Source organism: Arvicola amphibius, chromosome 9, assembly GCF_903992535.2.
Source record: "Arvicola amphibius chromosome 9, mArvAmp1.2, whole genome shotgun sequence".
In the NCBI taxonomy this organism is placed as follows: Eukaryota; Metazoa; Chordata; class Mammalia; order Rodentia; family Cricetidae; genus Arvicola; species Arvicola amphibius.
In genome coordinates this window covers 25171672-25189351 of record NC_052055.2, presented here as the reverse complement: position 1 = coordinate 25189351, position 17680 = coordinate 25171672, and the positions used below count along the sequence as shown (strand labels likewise).

General features: G+C 38.9%; 1 protein-coding gene across 3 annotated transcripts in view; it reads left to right on the top strand.

Annotated features, from left to right (window-relative positions):
- Nucleotides 1-17680, top strand: part of Adcy8 (adenylate cyclase 8) — a 206209-nt gene that overhangs the window by 43357 nt on the left and 145172 nt on the right. For all 3 annotated transcript variants that reach the window (XM_038342920.1, XM_038342919.1, XM_038342918.1), the window contains exon 2: nucleotides 5756-5905. In XM_038342920.1, coding sequence (XP_038198848.1) covers nucleotides 5756-5905 — 150 coding nt within the window. The remainder of the gene's footprint in view (nucleotides 1-5755; nucleotides 5906-17680) is intronic.

Below are 17680 nucleotides of genomic sequence, written 5' to 3'. Positions count from 1 at the left end.
ATTTCCCTGTATATATGAACACTTATGCATGCCCATTTACACATTATGCATGCAAATATACATCTGCAAGCATGCATACACACACCATGCACATACGTATAAAAAAGGAAGAAAAGTAATTGTCAGGCTTGTATATCTTGGTCCATACCTAATCTGGACTTGGGTATCACTATACAAGTTTAGTCTTGACTTAGAGACATTCATCAGTGGTATTGCAGCTCTTCATTTTCTGCGTTATCGGTCCATGAGTGGATAGGAATGTACACAGTTTTTCATGGGGACCACAAGGTCTCCAATAAATGCACAGGGACTTCATACTAATTATAAATGATCAGCTAATAGCTTAGGCTTGTAACTAACTAGCTCTTACAACTTAAATTAAACCATATTTCTTATCTATGCTCTGCCACATGGTGGTACCTTCTTGTTCCTCTCCTTCTGCCTTCTTCCCCATGCTCTCTTTTTGCCCACAAGTCCCACCTAACCTCTACCTGCCCAATTATAAGCCAGTCAACTCCTTATTAACCAATGAGAGTAATATATATTCATTCACACTGTACAAAAAGATCATTCCACAGTACAGGAGTGCAATCAGTTTTGTTTTGACTTGGGATCCTTATGAAACTCTTCCTCATCTAACAATTTTACTGTAGAGACTGTAGGATTTTTCACACATGTCGTCTTCTCATCTGAAAATAGCAATGGCATGATTCTTCTAATGCTCTTTCTTTCCAAACGTCTCATGAACTTAAGGAATTCCAGTTTGCTTGTTGGTTTATTTCCTCAGAGTGGCCAGGACTTGAGAATAGTATTGTAGTGATAACATGTAGTTATAATATGTTAATAACTGATTTCCAAACCATTAATCAAACACTTTCAACCTTTTACTGAGTGGCATATTGCTTCAAGTGTTTGTGTTTCTGTTGACTTTAATATTCCACCTTGTGGTTAGGAAAATTGGTTTCTGTTCTGAGAATTTCATCTATAAAAAAAACTATTAAGCCGGGCAGTGGTGGTGCCGGCCTTTAATCCCAGCACTCGGGAGGCAGAGGCAGGCAGATCTCTGTGAGTTCGAGACCAGCCTGGTCTACAAGAGCTAGCTCCAGGACAGGCTCTAAAAGCTGCAGAGAAACCCTGTCTCAAAAAACCAAAAAAAAAAAAAAAAAAAAAAAAAAAACCCAAAAAACAAAACTATTGAGTTTTACCAGTGCTTTTTATATTATGGGATATTTATGTGTGTGTGAATATAACAAATTTAATAATGTTAAACTATCCACAAATTCTTAGAAAATAAAACCTCAGCTTAGTCAAGTTATCTTTTCTATATATTTACAGCTTCAATTATTTGTTGTTGTTATTATGTCTGAAAATTCACCTGCTCATAATTATGAACACGATTGAACTGCTGTATCTTAACTAATAGTTTCAGCATATCAACATTATGCTAGCCCAATGAGACACTGTGACATACATCTGCAATCCCACCACTCAGGAGGCTAAGGCAGGAGAATTGCAAGTTCAATGCCAGATCTGTCCCAAATAAAACAGCCTCATAAACTGAGTTGGGGAACCTTCATTACTTCTATTCTTTGGAATAGATAAAAATGTTTAGAATTTTTATCTCACAATTGTTTCATAGTTATCTGATGAACCTATCAGGGTTTGTAGACTCCCTTGAAGGAAGATTTTTAATTATGGTTACACGTATTTAATTTTCCCCTCTTTTTTTAATTCAACTTCAGAAACGATGCACTTTCAGAAACATCTTAATTATATTTGAGATCTTACTCACAATAGACTCCATAATTAGCATTATTATTTATTAAATTCCTCAAAGCCTTTAATTTCCTGGTTTTCTAATCCTTAATACTGATCTTTTATACTTTTTCTCTTTACTCAACTTGCAAAGAAGTGTTTCTGTTTTACTGTCCTTGGCAGAAAAGAAGCAATCAAGTTTATTGTTCCCTCTAACTTTATCCTTTTTTATTTCATTGCTTGTTGTTCCTATTGTATTGCTTTTTCCTTATATATACCTTGTGTTTATCCTGGGACTTACTTTGTTTGGTTTGGTTTGCTATGATTTTGATAATTCTTTATGTTTAGTGGCCAGCACATTCATCTTCAATTTCTTTTTAACTACTAAGTTTTGTTCTGTGATATTTTCACTATTCCCCAACCATCATTTCCATTACAAGATTATGATGTATTCCTAGATCAACGTGATATATAGATTTTGTATATTATTTTTAATTTTAAGCATATGGTATTTTATGATTACTCTTTAGTACTTTGCTTTGTAATTTGATGGCATTATAGCTGTATCCATTATTTTTCTGTTGCTGTGATAGAACATTAGGGCCTGTTTGGGTTTACGGTTCCAGAGCTTTAGGATCCATCACAGTGGAGATGGCAAAGTAACAGGTGGCAGACATGGCAGCTGGAGCCGAACACTGAGAGATGAGAGATTGCCTCTTCAATCACAAGCAGGAGGCAGAAAGAATGACCTAGGGGTGGCACAAGACTTTTGAAACCTCAAAAAACTACCGTCAGTGACATATTTCCTCTAGAAAAGCCCTACCTCTGTAGTCTACTCAAACAGTGCTGCCAACTGGGGACAATGGATTTAAATATCTGAATTTGTGGGAGCCCATTCTCATTCAAACCACGACAGCAGTCATTCACTGTGTTTGTTTGATGGCAGTTCTTTAAAATCTGAAGAGGCTAGCTTCTGGCCTTCTCTTAAGATGTGTCTACAGTTTTCAATGTTTCTCTGTGAAGAATTTCAGCTACCTAATTCTTTGATATTATACTCCATTTAATAATAATTAATTGAAAGAATTAGCTCAAGCTTTTTAATTAATTATTTTATATTTTTATTATTTATTTACTTATTTATTTTTATTTATTTTGGTTTTTCTGAGACGGGATTTCTCTGTGTAACAGCCCTAGCTGTCCTGGAACTAGCTCTTGTAGACCAGGCTGGCCTTGAACTCACAGAGGTCTGCCTATCTCTGACTCCCTAGTGCTGGGGTTAAAGGCATGTGTTACCACGTTTTTTTTTTTTTTTTTTTTAATACAGTAACTGCAGAAAATAGATCCCTATGATACTGATCTATAAATAATTGCACAGATTTTATTATATTTTGAGACTATTTTATTAAATGTGTTAAAATTCAGAATTTACATTTTCCTGATACATTGGATACTTCTCTCTTATGTAGTGACTGTACTTATCCCTAGTAGTACTCTTTTTTTAAATATATAGTATTTATGTAACACAACTAACTTAATTTTGTTATAAATTTCAGAATTTTTATGTAAGTGTATTTAGAAACATCTCATCAATAATATAGATTCCGTCTTCCTATTTATTATGGAAATAATTCTGATACTGGAAACTAGATCCCCAATGTCTAATTTTGTCCTATGACTGTTTACAAGATTATTTTGGGCTTTTAGCATTTGGGCTTTTATGTGTACAGGCAGGCATATTTTGTTCACGTTTAGCCTATATGGACTTTACTGCGTTTCTTGAGTCTGAAACTGCTTTCATAAAAATTGATAAAAACATTGGTTCTTTAAACAATTTGTCTGCCACATTCTCCTTTTCCTTTCGCTATGGCAATCTAAGCCTTAGGCATGTTGGAATTTTCAATATTGTCACCCACATTATTAAAGCCCTTAAAAGTGTTTTTTTTTTTTTTTTCCTCAATGGGAATTTTCACCTGATACTTATCTATGAGCTGCTTTAACATCATTCAGAATTTACATGTGTGTACAGGTGTGAGCCTGCATTTTCTGCTTCTCTGCTTACTCCCTGTCTTTTCATTCCTCACTAGTATACTTGCCCTTGGCTTTAACTGAGCAGTTAAAAGCACTGCAGTGAATTTTGGCTGCTAATTCTGGCATCTGGCTCCAGTCAGAACGGGTGTCTCTGTTGATCATCTTATCTCAGGAGAGGGAGAGATATACAACTCCTTCTGTGCTCTATAACTTTATAGCATGTTTGGGAAATTGTGAGTAACCGGTAAGCTTTATCATCATCTGGAACTGCTGGTTTTTTTTTATTTGGTTTCATTTTTATAAATGTCTAAATTAATTGAAATCAAATGAAAATCTTTACCTCTTGGTCTGTAGTTCTAATCTCAGTTCTGGTCCTTAATCCTCAGTTCAATCACTCTTTATCTACTCTGTGCATGCGTCCTTCAGGAAATGGTTTATATAATAACTTAGGGAACCAGGAAGGCACTTCAATGATAGAGCACTTACTTAGCATTCCCCAAACCCCAGATCCATTCTTTACCCACACCCCAAATACTAGATTCCCCTCACAGGTTCTCTTCATTTAATGATTCATTCATTTAGTTTTTTTATTTTGAGATACAGTCTTAACGAGTACCCCAGGCTAGCCTAAAACTTGCAGCAATCTGTTGTGAGGTATTTGTACACTCTGTGAAAATGTATTGCTGTGATTGGTGTAATAAAAAGCAGAATGGCCAATAGCTATGCAGGAGATATAGGTGGGATTTCAGGAAAAGAAAGGAAGAGAAGGAGGAATTCAGGTGTTCGGGAGATACCAACAAGCCGTGGAGAGAGTTGAATGTAGAGAATGAAAGAAAAATAAAACATGGATGAATAGAAATGGGCTCACCTAAGTTTTAAGAGCTATTAGGAACAAGCCTAAGCTATAGGCTGAGTTTCATAATTAATAATAGGTCTCCATGTCGTTATTTGTGAGCTGGCAGTCCAAAGAAAAGTCCAATTATAGCAGTCCTTCTACCTTAGCCTCCTGAGTGCTGGGATTATAGACATGAGCCACCACATCTGCCTCCTTTTGGGAATTCTTTCCTTGTGTTAGCCATTATGTGCTGGTGTTTCATTGTTGTCGTTGTGTTTTGTTTTATTTTTGTCTTGAGTTGGTGACTAGTCAGGATTCTGTCAAAAGAACATTAGAGCAGCAATAAAAACACAGCACATTCACTAGTAAATAGTGAATGCATGCTCTGCAGTGACATCAGAACACAGCACATTCTGCATGCTCTGCAGTGACATCAGAACACAGCACATTCTGCATGCTCTCCAGTGACATCAGAACACAGCACATTCTGCATGCTCTGCAGTGACATCAGAACACAGCACATTCTGCATGCTCTGCAGTGACATCAGAACACAGCACATTCTGCATGCTCTGCAGTGACATCAGAACACAGCACATTCTGCATGCTCTGCAATGACATCAGAACACAGCACATTCTGCATGCTCTGCAGTGACATCAGAACACAGCACATTATGCATGCTCTGCAGTGACATCAGAACACAGCACATTCTGCATGCTTTGCAGTGACATCAGAACACAGCACATTCACTACTAGTGAACGCATGGTCTGATCCTTTTTGATTTCTTAACTTCATCTATCCCTAGCCTATCAAAGACCCAACATTTCAGATAATGATGAAGGAAGGTGGTGAAGTGGAGAACCTCACAGCCTTTTCTTATCTAGAGTTTCTAATGAAAGTCCAAGCTCAGACTTGAGGACAAAACGGCAGTTTTTAATTGAGTCATCAAGAAAGGTCTGCCTGAAAAGTGGCTTTTGATGCAAGATCAGAATGAAAAGTATCATTGGGCCAATGTGACCTAAGACATTTCGGCTGCCAAAAAAGACTTCCTTCTAAAATATTTACTTATCTTGATCTTTGCCTCTGAGCAGCTGCTGTTTGACTCATCTAACCAGGATGTTTGGAATTGTCTCACAGGTCCTGGCCCAGGTGGTGCTATTCATGTGCATGAACACAGCTGGGATCTTCATCAGTTACCTGTCGGACCGCGCCCAGCGCCAGGCCTTCCTGGAGACACGGAGGTGTGTGGAGGCCAGGCTACGCCTGGAGACAGAGAACCAAAGACAGGTACCAAATGCAAGACCGTGTTTCAGATGTCACTGAGACAGTCTTTTCATCCTAGCCCAGAAAACTCTTCCTTCCAAACACATCCTGCTTTGCCAGCGTTCTCTACAACTCTATGCTGTGGGATCCCAGAGTCTAAAAGACTCATGTTAGACTTTGAGTCAATGTAGGGTGTTCTTATTCTCCACATTGTTTTCTATAAGATATAAATACCTCACTGACACCTGTAACTTTCATAACTATTTGGGACCAAGGCAATCATTCTCAAAAATCACCAGCACCCTCTTATTGACATTCCTACTTTAAAACTATAAATTATTATTTTAGATTATGTTTTCACAACATAGGAATTTAAACTGTAAACTCATAGCTGGGCAGTGATGGCTCACACCTTTAATCCCAGCACTTGGGAGGCAGAGGGAGGTGGTTCTCTGTAAATTCTAGATCAGTCTGGTCATATATGATTCTAGGACAGCCAAGGCTACACAGAAAAATTATATCTTAACAAACAAACAAAAATAATATACACTCATAAAAGATCCTGATATTTATCAAATTGCTCATACTTCACCCTGGTTTGGGGGGGTATAGGACACAAAATAAATTCAGTGAACATGAAGCCAAACATAGACTAAAGAACAATGTAGGCAAAGAAGTTTAGATGGGATTAGAGAGTTGGAGAAATGAGTTTCTGTTTGAAAAAAAACACTGAAATAAATAAGAATCTTAGACATATTGTTTTGGAAGGTTTATAGAGCTTAAAAATAGTTTGTAGCAAATGATATGCTTTTCTAGAATGAGATATGCTTTCAAAGGGTGAAGATTTGCTCCTAGTGTAGCTACTCAGATGTGAAAACTCCATTTATTCCATTGTTTTTGAAAGCAATTGTTAAAGAAAATATTAAGAATGTACTGAAAACCTGCACTAGAACCAACATACAGGCTCCTAAATTTACATATTCCTGGGAGTTGTATGCACAGTGGGTGTATTAGCGATACCATAGCAGGCTCTTCTTCTTGCAGTTATGTGTATACTGTAACAAATCCATTCTAAACCTTCACTAATGGGTTGTGACATTATGCAGCAGCTGTGAGGGGAGACATATGACTCCACATTGCAATTGTCTTTTACTCTTCTGGCTTCTTTGGGGGGCGCCGCCCAGCTCCCAAATAAATCACCCACCAGTCTTATTCTTTCTTATATATGCCTGACTTCAGCTTCGTTTGTTTCTAGCCAGTTTTTCTTCATTTAAATTACCCCGTCTATCTTTTGCCTCTGGGCTTTTCCCTATTCTTACTTCTGTATTTCTTACTCCACGGTTGGCTGGTGGCTGGGTGGCTGACCCCTTCTTTTCTTCTTGTTCTCTCACTCCTTTTCTCCTCCTAGATTTTTTTCTCCTCTTTTTTTCTCTCTGCCTGTCAGTCCTGCCTATCCTTTCTCCTTCCTTACTATTGGCCCTTCAACTCTTTTTTTTTAGACCATGGGGTGTTTTAGACAGGTAAAGTAACACAGTTTCACAGAGTGGAACAAATACAACATAAAAAAATGCAACACATCTTTGCATCATTGAAACAAATGTTCCACAGCATAAGCAAATGTAACAAATCTTAAAATGGTATTCTACAACACTGCATTTTTAAAGCATTTCTTTAGTGGAATCATGAGGAAGTCAACAAAGCCAGGTCTGTGCTATAATTGATGTATCAGACAAGCTGGATCCAACCTCCTGGGCCAAGATTCACAGCACAGAAGACACCACTGATCTTGCAGATTCTGCGTAAATGGTAGGGAATTCAGAAGAAGAAACTTCTAAGTTAATGCCTAAAAACATTGCAGTACCTCCTTAGTAGCTGTTTTATAGGTTGTCTGAATAGCTCTGAGGATCAGTTAGAAAAATTCTTTCCCAAAAGGAAAGCACTTCGTATAATAGGAGTGTGTATTATGTTCCTGTGTGAAGCAGAGCCATTGCCAGACTAGCACGTCATTCTTTCTGTGTGACTTGTGCCAACTCAAAAAAAACAAACCTCGCCATGTTAATAATTTATGCAGCTGTTGATCCTGATGGTCTATCACAACAAGAACCATACTGTGGGTGAGTCTTCAGCATGCTATTTGCAGTGTTTATAAAATACTGGAGGCAATGACAATTGGTGCTTCTTATCCTTAAGGTTCTGTCTTTTCTTGTTCTTCAGTTCCAGGCGTGTTATGATCAATGTAATACAGCTATCAAACTTTCTGCATGGATTCTTCTACTGCCATCCATCTCTAATCATAATTAATTTATTTTTTATTTGTGTGTTGTGTGAATGGACATATACATATGTGGGAAGATGCTCCTGTTGTGTGTGTACATTGAGAACAGAAGAGGGATGTCAGGTGTCTTCCTCTATTCCTCTCCAATTATTACTTTTGAGGCATGTTCTTTCTCTGAACCTGGGACTCACAGATTTCTTGGCTAGTCTGGAAATCAACAAGTCCCAGAAACCAACCTCTCACTGACCCTCTGAGTTTTTATAGCTTGTTATATGAGGTCCAGAATTCAAACTCTAGTCTTAACGACTATGTAGCAAAAAAAGTTCTCATCTGCCAGACCATCTTTCCAGATCCTTAGCTTATATTTTTACTTAATAGAAGGAGAAAGCAGTGTGCCAGGATGACAATGTAAACACTCCAAATGCAAACAGTCCAAAGTCCAGTAGAGTTTTGTCATAGTCTGTTGCTTCCTAGTGGAGCTGCCTACACTACTGGATTCTCATCCTTATGGCAGCCACCCATTCGCCAGTCAGTATTTTCCGCATTGCATTTGCATGGCATTAGATAAAGCATATATGAAAATACAAACTTACAGAGCAGTCTTGTTGGTTTTGTGGACAAAAAAAAAATCTATCACTTAGGAGATTATTCGTTGCAAAAATTAAGCAATATATCCTGCAACCTTATAGACCCATATTCACAGGAATAATCAAATACACCTTACATGTTGTTCCCTCTGTCTCCTAGTACCTAAGATAACCGGCTCTGTATCACTCAGTACCAAAGTGACTTCCCACTGACATTTGGTCTCTGCTGCAGGTTTCCATTATCCCTGGGAACATCCTTTGTGGTAGAAGGGCAAAGGAGTCCAGCGAAAAACACACAGGCTTTTGAATGAGAATGTCCTGGATTTGAAAACTTTGCTTGGTTACTATTTTGGTGAGCTGAGAATAATCTGAGTCTTCTTTTCTCTATCCACAGCAAGGATATAATAATATCCTGCCCTGAAAAGCCTCCTTAACAATTTGAAATATTGTGTGCAATGCCTTCGCAAGTCAGTGAAGAGTTTCCATTAGTGTTATTTTGTATAATTATTTATGTGACTCAGCCAATTCAGCTCAGTCCCAGGAGGACTCATTTGGGAAAACATTATGAATTGGCCTGTCTCATTTGAAATAAGGTAGAGTTCTTTAGCTGGAGGTTAGGCAGCACGGGGGCTCGCCTTAAGCACATAGCAGCTAGACCTCATCACCATTACACTTCATCTGTATTTTTCAAAATATTATGTGTCACTGATGAATACATCCCCATTTACCTCTTAGAGCTAATTATAATACTGCAATGGCTCATAATTCTCTACGATGCAAAGGAGGTACCAGAAGAGCCTAAATAACAGATGGCAAATGCTATCTGGATAATTACCCCCAAAAGATCCTTAACAGTATATTTTCTTGCAACTAAAAGTGAAAGCTGAAGAAGCCAGGTTGAACACAAATAGTCACGTTTTACAGGCTTTTTCAAGTATCGGCTTTATCTTGTGGTATGACACAAAGGGGGTATCTAGATAACTTATTCGTTCAATCGTAAGCTGACTTATTTGTGGTGGATGGGTTACAAGAGGGGAGTTCCGCTGAACGTTAGGAGCAGAATGGTGGGCAGTCATCAGCCCTGGGACTTAAAGTTTATTGGGTAAGGAAGGGGACAGACCTCTATCTCCAAGGGTAGTTGTGGCAGTAGAAGTTGGGTCACAGATAACCTGCAAGCATACAGAGAACTCCTTAAAAAGAAACACTGTCCAAACTGACCCATGGATGAGATTCAGCACAGTGAAGTAATGGCAAGTACTCCACCCTGGGCAAAACACATAAGAATATCTTGGAAGAGAACACAGTTTGTAGGTGTAACCTATAAAAAGCCTCACGATTCTTCACTCAACTTGTCATCTGTATAGACACGCATCCATAGTATAGACAGAGTCAAGTAAGACTTGCTTTTCACTCCCGATAGGGTCTCAAGAATGAGTAGAATTTCAGTTATTTAAGTTATTGAGGATACTGCTGAGTATCCTCAATAATCTGCTGAGTGTTTGCCATGAGGTTTTGTCTGATTGGGTCCAGGAAGTTGTGCACTTCTTCAGTGGAATACTGCTGCTTTCCATACACTGAACATGCACGCCCAGAAGAATGGCATATTAATAGACATGCTAATACAGAAAGGCCAAATTTCATGGGATCCTATACTCAGACAAAGGACTATAGGTAACTAATGACTGCTGGAATGGGAAGAAGTATCTCTCCCAGGGATGAACCCTTATTGGTTACTTAATACAAGTGAACAGTCCTGAAAGCACATACACAGAAACACAGCAACAAAAATGAAACCGATTCGGCAGGTTGTAGTTATATATTTGTGCATACGTATTGTCTTAGAAAGGGCTTCTATTGCTGTCATGAAATACCAGGACCAAAAGCAAGTTGGGGAGGAAAGGGTTCATATGACTTACAATTCATCACTGAATTGTAGTTCATCACTGAAGGAAGCCAGTACAGGAACTCAAACAGGAATGTGAAGGCAGGAGCTGATTCAGAAACCCCAGAGAGGTGCCTTTTACAGGTTTGCTTCCCCTGGCTTGTTTAATCTGCTTTCTTTTTTTAAAAAAAAAAATTATTCATTTTACATACCAAATACAGTTCCCCTTCCCACCTCTCCTCCCACTTCCTACTACATTCCCTACAAGCCACCCCCTATTCACTCCTCAGAAAGGGTAAGGTCTCCTATGGGGAGTCAACAAAGCTGTGATAGAACCCCAACAAAAGCAGCTTAGCCAATGTTCTAATGCTGTGAAGAGATACCATGACCACACAACCTCTATAAAGGAAAATATTTCATTGGAACTGGCTTACAGTTTCAGAGGTTTAATCCATTACCATCATGGTGGGAAGCAGGCACCACACAGGAAGACTTGGTGCTGGATAAGTAGCTGAGAGTTCTACATCTGGATCAGCAGACAGCTGGAAAAGAGAAAGGATGGGCCCGCTTTGAGCATTTGAAACCCAAAGTATACCCTAGTGACACACTTCCTCTGAGAAGGCCACATCTATTCAAACAAGGCCACATGTCCTAATCCTTTCAAATAATGCCACTCCATATGAACCTATAAGGGGCCGTTTTTATTCAGACCACCACAGAGAAGAAAAGATCTGTTTTAGCTTACAGTTCCAGAGGGATAAAGTGCATCATGGTGTGAAGGAATGGTGGTAGGATCACAGTCCACGCACACACAGGAAACAGTGAGAGAGATAGAGCCAAACAGTAAGAGAGGAAGAGGTAAATTCTCAAACCCCCAGCTCAGTGCTGTACTTCCTCCCGTAAGGCTTCATCTACCAAAGGTACAGTAATCTCCCCAAACAGCATCACTTACTAGAGACCAAGTGTTCATATGAATGAGCCTATGGGGGGACATTTCTCATTCCTCCTTCATCTACATTTCTCTTGTTCCAAGACCACCAGAGATTAGTGCAAAAGCAGCTTCTATCTCATTCATCTGATATTCTGACACTTACCTAGCATTTTTTATTAACACTTATTTAACTGGATACTATTGAACTTGAACTTTGGCTCTCTTCCTGCTCTTCTTCAGGTGTGTATTATTAATTTTTTTAAAAAATAAAAGGTTCTGTGTAAAAGAAAGGAAGCCTGTGTCAATCATAGAAAACCCCCACTGAAGCTAGTAATTGGGTAAGAATGCTCTTACCCGATTTAGGAAAAGCTGGGACAGACTGAATGCAGACCAACTAGGGGAATTTTCCATCTGAAAGTTACATCTCGGAACATCTCTCTTTGGGGAGTTAGATTCTAATTATTGCAGATTTTGTAATCCCATTTCTCCTCCCAAATGATCCAAATGGCCCATATTTATTTTAAATATTAAAATGAATTAATTGTTTTTCTTTCAGCTTCGAGAATTGCACAAACCTCCTTATGGTAATCGTGGCATTTCGAGGTGTCTCAGAAGCTCCAGGGGCGCTGGAATAAAGTTTCTGATGGTGCCATATGTCACAGCAGCAGGAGATTGTTTCTGAGTGCAGCAGATGTTTTTACTGTATCACAGCAGTTCTGTTTACCTTCAATGTCTTTGTTAGAAAATAGTGACGTGAGCTAGAGGTTTGGACAATAGATGGAGTGGCAAAGCTGGGCTTCCCACTGAGTTCTGAGTAGGGTAGTTTGATTTATGTTTCTGCCCCAGTAGCATCTAGGATATCTTTAAAGATACAGATATAGATGACTAATAAGAAAGAATCAAGGCTGGTTTAAAAGTGGGAGAATCTCAAAATAGTTATTTCTTCTCCAGGGATAGAGAACTTATTGGAGTATAAAATCCACTTGATCGTCCTGCTAGCCAATCATCTTTCTGCTAGTCTCCATCCCTTAGATTCAAAGTCATCCCCAAACCACTCATCAAGTTCAACCTCATTTGTTAGTATATCTCGTATTCTTTATTCTCATTTGGACAGAAACATTCACTGTTTCCCACACTCTGCACCCTGGCTATACTTGCTCCTTTTGTCCCTTTCTTCTTACTTGGTGTGGCCATCCTTCCACCCCTAGCCTCATGCATTCTTTCATTTTTTTATTTATTTATCATATATAAAACGTTCTGCCTCCATATATGCAGAAGAGGGCACCATAGCTCATTATAGATGGTTGTGAGCCACTATGTGGTTGCTGAGATTGAACTTGGGACCTCTGGAAAGGCAGCCAGTGCTCTCAATCTCTGAGCCTTCTCTCTTGTTCACCTCATGCATTCTTGAGTGGTCAGGTCAACTGTTATCCCTCCACAAAGACTCCCTTTGAACACTGCTCTGTAACTTTCCTCAAAGTTCTATTTGTACATCTCCTTATAAGCTTAATTTCTTTATACAGTCTTCTGGATCCCTCCTTGTATTCTCTATAGAATGGATTTATTGAGATGGAACAGATATTTACTTTGTCTTGTTCACAATAACTGTAGTCTCAAAAGGGGGAAAACACAAACCAAAAACAAAAAAACCAGTAGAGTCAATAGACATGTAGTGGCCTCTACTAATTGTTTCCCAAATATTGTTTCATCTATTAATAGATACTTAATAGATTAATGACATGCTTTCCTTTTGTAGTGTAATTACTCAGGTCCTTATTATTCAAAAACAAGAGCCTAGGACAGTGTCCCAAATGCAGGTAACAGAGTCAGAGACAGTCCCTGCTCACACTGTTAGTAGTCCTATAAGAAGATCAAGCTATACAACTGTAACATATGTGCAGAGGAACTAGGTCAATTCAATGTAAGCTCTCTGGTTAGGGGTTCAGTGCCTTTTTCTGAAGAAAAAGGAGGAGGAGTGGATGGGGAGCAGAGAGAGGAAGTTGGAGAAAGGTACTGGAAAGAGAGGAGGAAGGGAAAACTGTGATCAGGCTATGGAAAATTAATTAATCAATTCACTAATAAAAATAAATTATAAAGGAGAATGTCAATCAACTCTTGTTCTGTTGATCCCCCTTTGGTATCTATATTCCTTTATATAAATGGCATCAGAATGCTGCTAGAAACATATTCATGACCTTCCTTGCATTTTCTAACAACAATCTGCTCTTCATAGTTGAATTTTGTTCATAATTTCATCTCCATTGTTTATATATCTTCTGAGTCAAAAATAAAAGGTTATTTCAGTCACCATCCTTTCCCCAATATGTTATATTCTGCAAATTCTGATGGTAGAAATAGTTTAAAACTGTGTCACCAAAACTCTACCAAGCACTTAGGAGTATTGACAGCACATGAGACTGAGGGGATAGTGTGTGTGCGTGTGTGTGTGGGGGGGGCACAAAGTCAATGTTGAGTGTCTTCCCCAATCACTCTTCGCCTTTCTTTCTTTCGTTCGTTCGTTATTTATTTATTTATTTAGGAACTGTCTCTCACTGAGCCTAAAGTTCACTGATTTGTTGAGGTTGGCTGGCCAATGAAATTCAGAAATCTGCCTCACGGCCAGCCTTTTTATGTGCCTGCTGGTGATTCCAACTGAATCCTCACGCTTGCACAACAGACAATTTACCAACTAAGCCATCTTGCCAGCCTCTGCCAAAATTCCACCCCTCCTCTTCAGAACCTCCATCATATTAACACAAGCATTACTGTTATCCACTTAGATTAGTGTATCTTAAATCACACTGTGGGTCAAGCACTTAGATCCCAAAGATTAAAAAACAAATAGATGAGGTTTTCGGGGTTTTTTGTTTGTTTGTTTGTTTGTTTGTTTGTTTTGAGACAGGGTTTCTCTGCAGCTTTTTTAGAGCCTGTCCTGGAACTAGCTCTTGTAGACCAGGCTGGCCTCGAACTCACAGAGATCCGCCTGCCTCTGCCTCCCAAGTGCTGGGATTAAAGGCGTGCGCCACCACCGCCCGGCTAGATGAGGTTTTCAATACAACTTTCAGAGTAAACTGGAGTCGGGTAAGATTGACACTTTCCAACTTAGTCTTAAAATTCTATGTAGCATGTCATACAGCTCCACTCTTAAAGAGCAAGCTCCTTGATCCATGAAGAGCTTTGCATTTCTCCACCAAGGCAGCTTCTTTAAATATGTCAGTACTAGAGGGAGGAAGAATTAAGGGCTCAGAATCAGAAAATCAAGAGCTAGAAAACCTAGACTGCTCCCTTTCCTCTGCACCTTGTTTTTTTTTTTTTTTCTCTCCTTCTTTCCAAATAACTTTCTCTGCAATTCATGTCCCATTGTGGGAAAAGGCAGTGCTGCACATTTACATCTACTTCAATCTAGAAAAGAGTCTAAAATGAAGCAATGTTATTCAGTCAATCTGAAAATATTGGAACTGAGATATAATTGGCCAAACTTAGGATGAGTACTACCACAAGGTTTGCTGTGAGAAGCACAGCACACACAGAATCATGGCCACTGAGAGCCTTTCCTGATTGTGGGGTGGGAAGGCTTCCAGATGACTCTCAAGTGCCCAGTATTGTCTTCTACTATCTACAAGTTTCTCTCACTCACCCAGAAAGCATCCTCTACTGTTCCCAGTCAAAAATTATTTCTTTTCCCTTGGCACACAAAAATTTTAGTCTTCATGGGTTTCTGACATTTTGCCAGTGACAGGGGACTATATTACTTTTTCTGGAGAAATGTGAGCAAACATCTATTTACCACAGGAAGCATAACAACAACAAAAGGAAGAAAAGATCCCATATAAATCTAACTTGGAGTAATGGGTTTTGGGGGGTTACTCATAAGGACATGAGAGATTCAAAGACAGTTTCATCACCTCTATGTGGGTGATATCTCATGAAAGCTGTATTCCTGGAGCTCCCTGCACAACCAACATTCAGTCTTCTCTACCAGGAATTTTTGTTTCTATCTGACAACCCTGGGGCAAGGATCTTGTGGATATGGTAAGTTATATGAGCTTCTTGAGTCTTGCATGTTTCATTAGCTTTCTGAGTTCTAGGAGTACCCTTCCCCTTCCAGGAAGGGATGTTTCAATTTGGGAAAAATGGCTTCCCCACACCAGGTCAGCACTATGACTTCTTTTAGCTGCCGAGAAGGTGTTGAGCCATGAGTAAAGCCTTTGTGTTAATGGTTATTGATTTCCTTGTCACATCTGTCGTTGCTCTAGAGAACAGTCTATACTCCATGTGGCTAGTCCTCCACCACTCTTTCCACCTTTGCAATATTTCCGTGAATCATTTGTATTTGGAGAGGGGCTGGGTAGTGAGGTGAGGGGTGTTTCAAAAAAAGACAAGCATGGATTTGAGTCTAGTTTTAAATCCTTTTCTAGGTGGCTCTGACTTTAACACCTAATTTCTGTCAAAGATTAGACTCCCTACATCTTAAGGTCGTGCCAGAAAATCAAGCTATGTACGAAAGTACCGGGTCCATTGGTCAACTTAGTGGGGCATCAAGAGGTTGTTAGTTAAGGATCAGGGTTGACTCTTGGACCATTTGTGGCACATCCTGAGTCTAACAGCAGCAGATTCCCAGAATATAACAGTGCAGGTTTTCTTTCTGGCTGTTTGTGTTCCTATTCAGATTTCATCCTTGAGCAAAATTCACTTTACACACTCCTCCTGATTCAAAGAGAGGCCACCACCCTGTGCTCATTTGCATACAATTAACATTTTCAGAGACATTCCAGAAAGAAGAAATCAATCATCATGACAGTTCACCACACCTTTGATCCAGCATTGAGATGTAGGGGAGCCACATGCGGATATCTAATCTCATGAATCTAAACAGAGCTGGGACCTGATGCTTAATACAGCCCACTAGGAAATACTGAAGTGAAGTCCTGCTCTGTTATTTCAATGCAAGTATAGCCATGTTTTTAAGTAGTAAAATAGAGAAGAAAAATAAAATACATATAATTTAAATGACCCAGGCCTATCATAGTCTAGTTAACTGGATTTCAGTGTGGGCCCATTGACTGGACTTCTACACCCTTTATTTTTGCATAAGGAACACTCAAGAAGGGGAAACAATCTAAAAATTCTTTCTTTGAAAACTCAGTAAAAAAATCATTCTATACTCTCGTTTCTTAATAATTTGTCTCTGCCTCATTTAAAGGAAATTTATCAGAATAAGCTTCTTTGGGAGGGGTTTTGTTTTGTTTTTAGTTCTACACAGAATATCATCCATTTTTTTTTCTTAAAAACAAAGCTTATTTTCTTTCACACTCCTTTTTTGTTGGTAACACCATACTTAACTAAATCTGAGCACAGTCGTAGTGAATATAACTGGTATAAACAGGTTTAGAAAGAATTCTTGCTTCATGGTAAAGAGAGAATTCTTTTTATTATTGTTGATGTTTTTATTTTTAATTAAATTAAATTATTTACTTTATACCCCTACACAGTTTTTTCTCTCTCCTCCCCTCCCATTCCTTTCCCCCACATACCCTCTGCCCATCCCCAATCCACTGCCCTCTTTTTCTGTTCAGAAAGGGACAGGCCTCCCCTGAACATCAAGAAAACACGGCACATCAAGTTACAGTAGACCTAAGCATCTTCTTTTGTATTAAGGCTAGGCAGCTCAGCCCAGTATGAAGAATAGGGTCCCAAAAGTCAGTCAAAGCATTGTGAACAGGTCCTGTTTCCACTATTAGGAGTCCCAAAAGAAGACCAAGCTACACAACTGTCATTTCCTTTGCCTCTTTCCCCAAATAGATGCTGGATTTTGCAAAAGCCTGCAATAGCCAATAGAGGGTGTTCTTACAAGTCTCTCTACTTCATCATTTTATATTCCTTCATTCCTGTTGTCCAACAGAGTTTGCAGTTCAGCTCTACAGAAGCCACATCTATTGCACATTGTTAAGATGTAAATATTTTGTCTTTATAACTCTTGATTCCCCAAGACCTCAAAGTATTTTAATTATCACATATATTATGTTATATCACTTTGTAATGTGTAAGACACCTAATGCTGATGTCTGACCTAATGTCATCAATGCATTATTGCAGTCATCACTGTCCACTAGCCAACTAGACT